Source organism: Lontra canadensis, unplaced genomic scaffold (genome assembly GCF_010015895.1).
Source record: "Lontra canadensis isolate GAN:19392208 unplaced genomic scaffold, GSC_riverotter_1.0 scaffold11, whole genome shotgun sequence".
Taxonomy (NCBI): domain Eukaryota; kingdom Metazoa; phylum Chordata; class Mammalia; order Carnivora; family Mustelidae; genus Lontra; species Lontra canadensis.
The window spans coordinates 2831989-2844555 of NW_022631005.1; the positions used below are offsets into that span (position 1 = coordinate 2831989).

The 12567-nt window shown below is 42.1% G+C and overlaps 1 protein-coding gene across 1 annotated transcript in view; it reads right to left on the reverse strand.

Annotated features, from left to right (window-relative positions):
* PDE11A (phosphodiesterase 11A) overlaps positions 1-12567 on the reverse strand; it is a 381258-nt gene that overhangs the window by 66844 nt on the left and 301847 nt on the right. The window contains exon 13 of the mRNA XM_032855980.1: positions 6916-7025. Within this exon, the coding sequence (XP_032711871.1) occupies positions 6916-7025 (110 nt within the window). The remainder of the gene's footprint in view (positions 1-6915; positions 7026-12567) is intronic.

The window sequence follows — 12567 nt, forward strand, 5'->3', positions numbered from 1 at the left end:
GGAAATGCAGCCATGTGACTGTCCCAGGTCTGAGCATCTCCAGCAGCAGCCTCCCTCTTTGTTCCCCTTGTAATTGCATCTTACATTCTCTGGACTCCCACACAATACTGGGTTCATCACAAAAATATGTAGATTTTGCTGCTGAAGCAGACTAAGGCTACAAAAAGTGGAGGCAGACATTGTGGTTCATTCATTCATCTATCATTCATTCACCCATCAAGTATTGATGACTCTCACAATGCCAGGCTGCAGGTGTGTGGAGTACAGAGATAGATAGGACTTGGCTCTTGCCCTCAGGAAGCTCACAGTCCCTCTAGTTGTGCAGGAGAATTTCTCTGATTAGACTTGCTCTAATAATGCTCACTTTTCTGCAAGCAAGGTGCCGTCTTAGCGTTCATGAAGTAGAGCATGAGACTAAACCTACTTTGTTTTCTAGAGTAAAATCATAAAAGCAAGAATACTTCCATTTCCATGGGGATGTTGGTTTACACTACCAGATTTGGTCTTTGTCAATTTTTCTAAGACTGCAAAACCTCGTGGTGCTTTTTCTCTCAGGCCAAGTCTCACTAAGGGTGTTGCCTTATCTGCCACTAGGCTATGAACCTCCTAGGCCATAGGAGTGAAGCCCATAGACATTAAATTTGATGTAAGTGGCAAAAAATAAAATGCATCTGTTAGGATATATATACCTTATCAAAAAGTAGTCTGCAGAATATTAGTTCTTTGAAATATGAAATGGCATATGGGCAGAAATGAAAAAGGTCTCATGGTCAAATACATTTGGAAAATGCTGGGTTTAAAAAGTTAAGCTCTTTTTTTCTTAATTGTAGGATTTCCCAGTGGTGTCAATATGTGAAAATACACTGACGTGGCAGGGGTGGAACGTCAAATGCAGTATTAACCAATCTTACTTTGTCATAAAACCATTTTTTTAAAGAGGCCATGTCTTTCATGTAATACATTTAGTGTCAAGGTATACTTCCAGTTTTTCATGTAAAATATGAAAAGATACCCACATTATTTGCATATGGAAAAAAAATGAACCTTAACTCCAGCCCTCATTTTAATTGTCTGTGGTAAGTATATCCATCGTATAAGAGCTCTGGGGCACGCACAATGTAATTACGAAAATATTACATATCCAAATTATGGAGCTCTATATATCTCCAAATTGTGGATACCCATATTGTATATCCAAACCCCAGAAGCACAGGAATATTTATACATGTGATTATTCATGAAGCTCTTTATTGATTAGGTCATCCCGATGTACTGAAGTTTCTCATTTCTGGGTAGGTGACACACCAAGGAGAGACTTATTAAAAAGAAAAGTTGAAGTGAAAATTCTTTCCCTACAGGCATTCAGCACTTTGCCCAGGGAGCAAAAAAAATAGACGTGCAAAAACATGCATAAGTTTGCTAGACGTGCATATTCTTTGAAAGAGAGATGTGATGGAAGTGTGTGGCCGTGGCTTATGGGAAAGTTTTAAAAGAAAAACTATGAAAGGTAATTAGGAAATTGAGAATTGCTGGGAGGTGGTGAGGAATGGGATTAGGCTGTCATGGCAGATTAATGTGCCCCAGGATTTCACTTCTGGGACCTGGCCGAAAGCGACAAGATGGGTTTTCATTCCCAATAAATGAGTATAAGAGATTATGCTAGAAATGAATAGAAGAAGTCTCCTAGGAGAATATACTACAAAGCTGCTCGGTACTGATATTTAATCATCGGGGGCAGCTGTAATGGAGAGGGGGATGAGTGGGAAAGACGGTCCCTGGAGAAAACAGGAGAGAGGTGTTCATAGAGCACTTGCCAAGAATGGTGGGATGGCCGCCCTCTCTGCCTATTGATCATTCACTGCCTGTGCTCCAATACTTAAAAATTAAGAATAAAATATGAAAATGCAAAGGTTCACTCATCAGAAAGGCTAAGAGAATAAATCATATTGTACTATAACTAAAGTCACAACTTTTTATTGTAGAGGCATTTTGCACTTTATATAGTAATTTGTCCCTTGCTAAATGTCTCCTGTTTATAGCCTTATATATGAATAAAAGGTACTGTAGGCTTTGCCACATAATAATTGGTGCATTCAAATCCCATTTCCAAATCACTTGAAAGGTTGGAATTATACTGTAACTACTTTAAGGGAAGGGACTGTTGGTTATACTTCTTTATGTCTCCCACAATGCCTAGCACAGAGCCTTCCACACAAAAAAGCACTCAATTATTGCAGAATAACAAAGGAAGTAAGGATTAGCTTTCTTCTTAGGGCTTTCTTTTCTTTTCTTTTTTTTAAAGATTTTATCTATTTATTTGACAGAGAGAGATCACAGAGAAGCAGGCAGAGAGAGAGGAGGAAGCAGGCTCCCCGCCAAGCAGAGAGCCTGATGTGGGGCTCGATCCCAGGACCCCAGGATCATGATCTGAGCCGAAGGCAGAGGCTTTAACCCACAAGCGCATGCTTACTGAATAAGTCTTATTCTAATCAATGAAAAGGTAATCCCTTCCCCATGATGTAAAATGTCTCTTTCAGTATTCACTGTTGAAGGAAATTTTAACTGAAGTTGGGTTCAAGAGTGACTCACTTTGGTAGAAGCAGGGCTAATGGACATCCTGTGAGTTGGTAAATCGTGTACAAGTTTAATCGTCTCGAGGAAACGTGTCAGAATATCTTGGAATGGGTAGATTTGATCATGTGGTATGAGGATGCAAAAAAAAATTGAATTCATCAACTTAATAAGTTGAATATCATCAACTTAATACCTATTTCATATACTGAAAGTTGTCTAATCTCACACCAGTCACTTGAGATTGGGGACCTTAGTTTCCATTTTTTTTTAATTAAGGTGTTGAAAAAAATATGACTACTAAGATCTCGTTCAGGTGTTTCTTTTTATGGCTCTGCGTCTTGATTTGCTGGATGTCAAGATATATTTTAGTTTTCCGGAACTCACGTATATGGCAAAGCAGCCAATAAACTGGAAGCTCAAAGGCCCCAAATAAGTATTACAAAGTCATGAAAGAAAGTATGATGCGGTGGTTGAAGAATGGCTTTTGGAATCAGGTAGCCCAGGTCAGAATACCATTCTGCCACATTCTGGGTGTATGAATCTGGTTAAGTTAGTTTCCTGAGGCTCAGGCCCTCCCTGTTAAATGGAGACAAAAATATCTACCCTACAAGTATTTTGGTGAGCACTGGAGGGAGGAAACAACACATTGTAGTTCTTCTCTTGGGCTCAGGTACTGTTAGTTGCAAAGAACAGAAACCAGTTAGAGCAGGTTCACTAAAGAGAAGGTTGATTAAGGGAGAAAAGGAACTCTGATGGAGCCCAGTTATCCCAAGTGTGGCTGGGTCTCCTAGAAAGGGAGGAAAGCTGTGGAAAGGAGGGATCAAGTCTGCTTTTTCTCTGTCTTTCTCTAGGGCTGTACAATCTCTCTTTTCTGTTTCTCTCCAAATACCTACTTTCTTCTCTTCTCTCTGCAGATTCCCTTTCTTGTTTCTCTTATCTATTGGTGTGGTCACCACAGATTTCCCAGAATAGCAGCCTACAGCTGCCAAGCCTCTGTGGATCTGCAGCTTAGAACTCAACAGCTAACTGAGTCAAGATCATGGTAATCCCTGGCAGATAAAATATGATAAGCTGGGTTTTAACTTGCTGTGTATTCTTGGTCCAAAGAGCTGAGAAGTCAACTAACAAGAAGGGCCACCACTCCCAGTGTGATACTCAGGCTTTCTCTGGGAAAGGACATTGGTATCTGAGTGCTGGTATTGCGCACTTGACTGTTAAAAAGAACCCACAAGGTGCTTGTTTAATGAGCATAATTCTAATACCTTTATCTCTTCTTTATGCATAAGTGGCAGAACGGTAGGTGGCTAGAGAGAGGGTGCTAAAGGAAGATACGCTGACAATGACGCCATTGACCCAAGAGAGAGAGGCATCCTAAAAAATAATGAAATGCAGACACAGGAATTCAAACATAAGGAGTTGTCAGACCCTGTAATGAGAGTATACTCAGTTTATGCTTCAGTAGGCCCCAGGGACACTATTGTCTTTAGTGCAACATCAAACCTATGTGTATAAAAACTATGTTTTATAATAATCTATAAAAGATTATTCTTGTTTAAGAAATCAGGAAACTTTATTGAGCTATGTTAAAATAGTTAAATTAGTTAAAATAAATCTCATCCATTTATACATTCATCATTCATTTATTCACTCATCAAACATTCCTCGTGTGTTTCTTATACTCCTGGTACTTGTTATTCATCACAGGTACTCAAGAAGAAGGAAAACACAGCGGTAAATCAGCAATTTAAATGTAGTGAGATGCACACTTTTGAAAAAGCAGAGGGCATTATGTGGGCACAGAAAATTGACAAGGGAATGGCACCTCAGGGATAAAACCCAGAGGGTGATGCTTTCAGAGGAATTTTGGGGAAAGGAGAAGGGCATTCCAGGCAAGGGAAGCAGCATACTGGGGAGCAAAGAAGTGACTAAGCAGAACCCCCTCTAGCACTCCAACAGCCCCTGTGTCTGGAACACTGATGAGCTGATGGGAGTGGGGGGGGAGGGGGCTGTTGGGCCGGGAAAATGGGCAGGAGCCCAAGTGAAAAGGACCTTCAGGGGCTAACCCAAGCAAATGAATATTACCCTGAAAATCACTGGAAGCCAGTGAATGTCTTTTAAGCAGGGGAGTGATCTAGTTGGTTTTGTGAATTACAAAGATTTTTCTAGAGTGCCAGGGAGGAGGAAGATTGGAGGAGGGAAATTGGGCTGCTTGTTGTAGCAATCCAGGATGGACATGAAGAAGGAACAGTTACAGTAAGGCTGCAAATATGTGGACCTTGAGGGGTGCTAAGGAGAAGATTGTGGTGCCTTGTGGATTTCTGGTGCTGCCATTCACTGGGATAGAGGAAAAGGGAGAGGGAAAGACTGATTCTGAGGGAAGTGGGGGACTCCACTAGGAAGAGAGCTCTCAGAGGAGGGAGTGGTAAAATGTGCCTGAGGGCAAGAAGGGCCAAGAAAGAAGGAGAAAAAGAGTGTCCCTCAGCTTTGGGAAAAGGGGCCACTGGTGGCCTCCCCTGGTAAGGTGGCACTAGAAGTCATGTGGAAGACTGGTGCTGAGGAAGTGAAGACAATGAACATGTAACTCTCCAAGAAGCCTGACTGGAAAGAAAGGAAGAGAGAGAGTGGATGCTGGAGGGAGAGGTAGGGATTGAGGTGTCTTCTTCAAGATGGGGGAGAATCGTTCACATTAACAGGATGCTGAGCACTAGTAGGAAGGGGAAGCAGACACAAGGCAGAGAAAGGAAGATTGATGGAGTGGGGTCCCACAGGAGAGGGCAAGGAAGGCACCCAAAGCTGAGGTTGAGGGATTAGCCTCAGAGAGGAGGCAGCACAGCCCTTTGGCTGAGATAGGAGAGAAGGATGAAAGGATTGGGCCAGACAGATAAGTTTCTACATGGCAGGGGAGGAAATTGAGGGAGTGCTCAATTGATAGCCTCAATTTCCTCGGTGAAGGAGGAGGCAAGGTGATCTGCTGAGTGGTGCGGGGGTGGTGGTAGACAGGAGGTGGTTTAGGAAGGGAGAACGGTTAGGTACATATAACTGTTAAGGGCAGTGGGGGATGGAGCTGGCTAGGGATGCAGAAAGACCAGGGGGAACACAGAGACGCCACCTGGGTTGGGATAATATATATTTGGGTCTTGGACTCTCACAACTATGACATTTTCTCCTGAAGCATTTAAAAGTGTAGGTAGAGGAGCAAGAAGTAGAATTGTTTGATTGAACTGGGGCTGAGTTTTTGCAAAGATGTCACAGAAGGTTAAGAGCGTCAAGAAATTGTAGCCTACTGAGAAGAGAGGGTCAAAGCAATGGGCTATGATAGCATCCAGGATGCATAGAGAAGTGTGTAAGATAAAAATTCATTTGCTCGATCAGGAGTAAATGCAAGGTGCCAGGACCGCCAGGCCTCAAACAAAGAGACTGGTGTGCTGTTGACCTCCAATGGCCTATTCACGTTCATACTGTGGCGGTAGACCTGTTCGGGGGCTTTGAAATCAGTCATCTCGCAGTTATCTTACTTCTTTGTCGAAGCCTTCCTTAACTTCTCCAGCCCCAAACTTTTTGCTCCTGAGTTGGAACTCACATATCATTTTGTTTGCAAACATAGAATAAAAAGAACATCGAAACTAGACCCTCAATGTAAGTTGGGAGAGTGGGGTTTTGGTTTTATTTCCAGCACCCATACATTCTACGGCCTTGGCCACAGCGTGAGCTACCAAGCAACAGTTGTCTTGACCAGTCCAAACTGCTTAGGGGCAGATCATTCTGTCTGTGCTCATTAGGTGCTCGCACATCCCCAGTCCTGATGAAATCCTTTGTTTGTTTTTCACCTTTCTGTTGGGGGAGGGATGAGAGCAGCAGAGACCCTCTTCCTCATGTTGCTTTACTTCACTGCAGTTTATACAACACCCACCATTAAAGAACCTGCAAGAGATTCTATTGGGTGAAGAAAGATATTTTGCTTCATAAAATTTCCTAAGACCACTTTTATTTTAATAGTCTCAAAACCTGATTTTGAGAGTAGCAAGTCCAAGATGCTTATAATGCCATGAAGGCAAATACTCTGGGAGGGAAAAAAAAGGCCCTTTAAAATCTGAGCTTTGTTATCTGACTGAGGTCAACAGAGACAGATCAAATCAACAAGCATGACATGAAGGGCAAATTTGCAATTAAAAGAAGAATAGGGAATTATAAAGATAGATGAGCCCCATGACATGCACACCCAAGCCTGCATGGCCTTGGCCTCCGATGCCAGAAATTAATGCTTGACTCTTTAGCACTCGTCACCTTTGGCTCTGAACAGAAAGGCAAATGCATTAAAATAACAACAATTAGAACACTTACTTAGCTTGGAAGGCATTGTTGGTTCCCCTGTGGTCGAGGTCATGACACAGGCATCCCACAATCACCGCTAAAATTTCCACCTCGGTCAGAATCTCTTGAAACCCTGCGGTCTGGGAAGAAGGGAAAATGGCACCAGTCACTCCTTGGGGCAGGGAGGATGGATAAGGTTCGTCCCCCGAGCAACAATCAGCTCTGTTTTTATACTCACATCATTTAAGGAAATGATTAACTGCCACCCCCTTCGATGACAGTCAGTTGGGTGGTCAGTTGCACAGACTAAGGTCCCCACTAGCTAGTGATGAATTAGCTAGCTGTCGTAGTGGCCCACCCTGGCACACCAGGACACAGTTCAGACTGTTTGTTCCCTTTTTAGAGAAGAGCCTGTGCTATCCAGATACAGTGACGTTTTGGCAGCGGCCCAGGGCAAAATGTGTTTTGTGATTCTACGTGGCAATGATGAGCATCTAGCACGAGGAGAGAAGAGGGCTGTGAATCGAGAAGTGAAAGCTACACCCACCAGTGGCCACTCTGACCAAGGCAGGCAACACAAATCACCTTTTATGTACACATTAAAAGAAGGAATTTAGAGCTACTCGAATCGCTACATAATATTCTACAACTTACCTTGGGATTACCTTAACTCATAACAGGTTGGAGGACAGATTAAATTTAAATGAGGCAGGCAGGGTACCTCTTGAAAACCAGGATTTGGCAGAGGATTAGGCAACACAGATTGAGGATCGGGTGCAGTGTTATTGTATGGAATCCTTTTTTTCTTAGCCTCTGGTAGCATGCTCGCAGAATGCAGAATGCGTAGGCTGGGTGCGAGATCTTTGGGGAGCAGTGTGATGTAATTAGGGAACCAATGCTTGTTGATTCCTGCCAGTTAGTTTAGAAGAAGAAGTGAGCCTCTGGAAACAAAAGTCCGTGTATTTTCTTGACCCAAAGCCTTTATGTCTTCCCCTTTTTACTTAGTTAAGTCTTCTATTTCATTACTTATTAAAATCTTTATCAGAGGGCAGGAGGAGGGGAAAGTAGGGTTCACATTGCTTCCTTTTTCATGTATGTTTTTTCCCCAAACTTTGGACCACTAGATAGTATCTGTAAGACACTTCTTTAGAGCAATGAAAACTTTGTTTTTTAATTAATTATGTTTTTATTGCAGAAATAACTGAACAATAAGTTTCTGTGTTGACAATTTTATTTTTAAAAAATTAAGTTGGGTCCCCTGCTACATTTAGAAATACACATAATTTCCCTAGCATAGCAAATGGGAATGTTTATAAATTGTTGGGGGCCGGGGTTAAATAGCCCATATCAAAGCTGTGTGCGCCCCTTTGTTTTAAAATTTGGAGTTGGCTGTTCATTTTAAGTTAATCTTATTTTACTTGAAATATTACCTGAATAGTTAAAAAACAAAAATCAAATCATGGTAAGAGGCTTTGAATCAAAACCAGTAGTCTCTCACCCTTCCCCCTTCCGGATTCCCAAAAGCACCTAATCTTTCCTTTCTCTAATTTGGTAGTTATTTCCTGCCATATTTCTAGATAGTATGTCCATATTATTGGCACTTGGTTATTCATCAGGTATGTATATAGTCCTTCCTCTCTGCTGACATTGACCTAAGAGCTCTGCAGCTTTTTCACTGACTTAATTCTCACCACAGCCCTGTGAGGTAAGAACCCTATTATCCCCAGGTATAGATGAGGAAATTGAGGCACAGAGAAGCTAAGTAATGTTCCCAGGGACTCACAGCTAGTATGTGGCAGATGTGGGCAAACTCCCAGCAACCAGCCGCCAGTTTCCCCTTAAACACTGATGTCTTGGTGTTGTAGTGGGTGAGAATTCTCTTCCCTTCCTCTTTTCCCTCTCACACTCACAATGCAATCCAGAGCCACATTCCATAAATATTCATGACTGAGCCAACTAGTATCCAAGGATTGTTTCCTTTCTGATGTAAATGTTTTTATTTCCTGGAGTTAAGATTTCCTTGAACATCGAAGTCTTCTCACATTCTACACAGCTCTCCAAAGGGTCACGGTGTTTCTTCAATGCCTTCCTGTCCTGGTGACTCCCGGCGGTAGCCTGGTCCTTCTCTTTGGTCTGGATTCTCGGTGGGCTGCCAGTTTTCCTGTTCTGGGGTTGACCTCCGGGATCCTGCATCCCAACCTCTCTCCTTCCTCAGTTCCTCCCTCATTTCGCAGGAGCAAATCTGCCAGTGGCTTCATGAGAAAGGGTGTTAACTTTTCAACACTGGGGAGTGCGTTAACTTTGGAAGCTTTGCATGATTGAAAATGACTTTATTTCTCTATTCAGTTGTTAGCTTTCCCTACAATTCTAGCTTGCAACATTTCCACTCAGAATTTTGAAGGACAGCTCTATTGTTTTCTACTTCTGAAGCTGTTTTCGAGAAATATGTCCAATTCTTATTCCTAACAAATGAGACGTTATTTGATTTTCACTTAGAATCCTCTCTCTATCCCTGGGTTTTGGCAATTTCACAAAGATATGCTTTGGTTTAGAACTTCTTTCTCCATCGTTTTGCTTGGTGAGGCTTTTCAACCTGGGGACTCGTTTTCTTCAGTACAATGTTTTTGTAATCTTATTTTTTAAAAAATTTCCTTTCCCCTCTTTTTGGGGTCCTATTTGAACAGAACTCCAGCTGGTTGGATGTTGGGTTCCCTGTATTGATCTCTTTACACTCTTGTCTCTTCTTTCCTGTTGCTCATATTGACTTTTCCCTCTTACTTTCCAGGAGTCATCATTTATAAGCATTTTATCTGTTGCTCCTTTTCTCATAGCATGCTATTCTTTTCTCACGGATGTGTTATCACTTCATCTTTTGGAAGATAATCATTATAATTCCTCTGAAATTCTCTTCTGCTCCCTGATTGCCTGTTTCCTCTGAACTCCTTTTCTCTGCATTTGCTGGTTTCCCCCAAATGCCTGATATCCTTGAGTATCTACTCATATAAGAGTAAAGCATTATAATGTTCACCTCACACCAGCACATGGGGGTGGTGTCTGTAGATTTCTGGGCCTTACCATCAGGTGAGCAGATGGCCAGCTGTTCTTCTGTTGGAAATCCCCAAATGTCAGTATCTAAAGTCATTTTCTCTGGACTTGCCGATCTCTTGCTTGGAAATGGTGTAAACGTGGGTGTTGGCATTTTGAGAAAAGAGAACTGTATCTTCTCATCTTTGAGAATGTAGACTTTTGCTTAATTCTCTCATTTTCAGGGTGTACCTTGCCTCAAATTTTCTTTTGGTGGTGTCCCCAAGTCTGGAGCCTAGTTTCTCCAGCAAATGTTCTGGTTTCCTGCGTGAGTGAGGGGAAGAATAGCCCTCTGACTACATGGAGAAGGGGTGGAGACTTGGGGGCTCAGAGTTTTTGGCACCCCTTCTCTCCACTCCACTCCACTCAATTAAAAAAAAAATTATCTGATGCCTCCAGTTCCTGAGCCTTGATAGGTTCTGGAGAGATGTTTCCCACGTGGACTACTTCCTTTAGTGCCTCACCTTGAAGGCACCTGGGTAGATCTTCCTTTTCTTTGCTAAGCTATGAGCCATCCTCTCTCCATTTTCTGTCTTCATATATTATGGTTCCATAACATATGGAATGTGTATCCATTTCTTGTTCTTGTTTTTGGGGAGTGATTTTGAAAGAAGGAATATAAATGTCTTTATATATCATCTCTGTCATCTTGGAAACTGTAAGCTTTGTTGGGTTTGGATCTGCTCATTATAAGTAAGTCCTCAAAGCCTATAATATATGACATAATTATCCAGAATACTGTGGAAATCAGTGCTGTAAAAAACAATAGAACTGCACTAAAATTTACAGAGGTTCTGCCTGTGAAAATATTATTGATTAGAATGAGCTGATAAATTAGAATAGTAAGAATAGGGATAATGTTAAAGTAAGGTAATTAGATTAGAAATTTAATTAGAAGATGAAACTGAATGCTTCTAATAGGCTCAAGATCAGAATCCTGAGTCATTTTTAAGCCATCAGTTTTCATCCATTATATAATATGATGGAATATATTTTACTATAATGTTCTATGCTGTCAGTCTCCTCCCCCCCCCCCCCCCCCGGCCTCCCTTGCCCCTTCTTGGGAAACCACATGTAGGTCTTAAACTATTTGGATTATGGATACTTTTGAGACTTTGATAAAAATCATGGCTCCTCTTCCCAGAAATTATTCTATAAGTTTACAGTATTCAGAGACCATGGACCCCACCTCTAGATCCTCAGAATAAAGAGTCCCTGAAGTCCAGCACACTTGCAGTCACACGGAACATATTTACCTCTCTCAACCATGATACCTGAATTACTGAAGCAGCACCTATCTCTTGACTGTGATTTAAAGCTGCCTGGTAAATGGTTTCTGAGAATCATCAGGCTTGAAAAGTGTCCACCTGCCAGTAGGTGTCCATTTGCCCCTCCCCCCCACATCCATCTTCCTTCGCGCCGTCTCCATTCAGACCTACACTGACCCAAGTTGAAGAGAAAAAGTCAACTGCCTGCTGAGGACAATGTACTTCCAAAAGAAAACACAGTGGCAGTGGAAAGTATATTTTAATGTATTTGTCCCATGCCCGACTCTATTTTATTCTTTTATTTTCAAATACAACTGTATCTTTTCTGTTCCTGACCCAATAATTATGGATTTTACTGACTTTTACATTAATCTATTTTTTTTTAAAGATTTTATTTATTTATCTGACAGAGATCACAGGTAGGCAGAGACAGAGAGAGATCACAAGTAGGCAGAGAGGCAGGCAGAGAGAGAGGGGGAAGCAGGCTTCCCGCTGAGCAGAGAGCCCGATGCGGGGCTCGATCCCAGGACCCTGAGATCATGACCTGAGCCGAAGGCAGAGGCTTAACCCCCTGAGCCACCCAGGCGCCCCTACATTAATCTATTTTCTCACCTGTATTCCTTCACAGTCCATATAAAAAATGTAAAGCAGCGAATACACTGTATCTAAGCGAAGAAACAGTCAAGTCATATAGACCCACTTCTCACATCACCCTTTCCAGAAAAGCCTGTGACTACCCTCTGAGCAGGCTTCCAGCGATCGTTCTTCCTTGGGCTAAAACATACGCTGGGATAATCCTACTCCCAGCCACCAGAGCATATAATCACCGGCATCCAAAGAACCCAGACAATTAGACTGATTCACAGGGTATCCTAGTCTACCCAGTAATTTCCTATCATCTGGTCAACCAGCTAGGATATACTATCATTTCCAAGCTGACCCCAATAGTGAGTGGAGGAAATCATGGGCAGAGAAAGATGACTGCAGCTTTGCCACTCTGTAGAATCCAAAAAGGTCTAAAAAACAAGAGCCATGATATCAACACAATCTAGATGGTGCCATGGAGGCTTCACTCACTTAACAAATGTTATTAAGTGCTTATTGTATATCAAGCCACTGGTGTTGGGGATAATGATTTCATATCTGAGAAAAGGCTTGGGACAACGCTGAGAGTAGTTAACAATTCCTTAGTGCTGAGTGAACACCAGGCACTGTTCTACATACTTCAAATCCAGCAACTCACTGAATCCTTATAAGAACGCTCCAAGAGAGATGCTGTTATCTTTCATTTTACCGATGAGGATACTGAGGCTCTGAAATGCACTGTTAG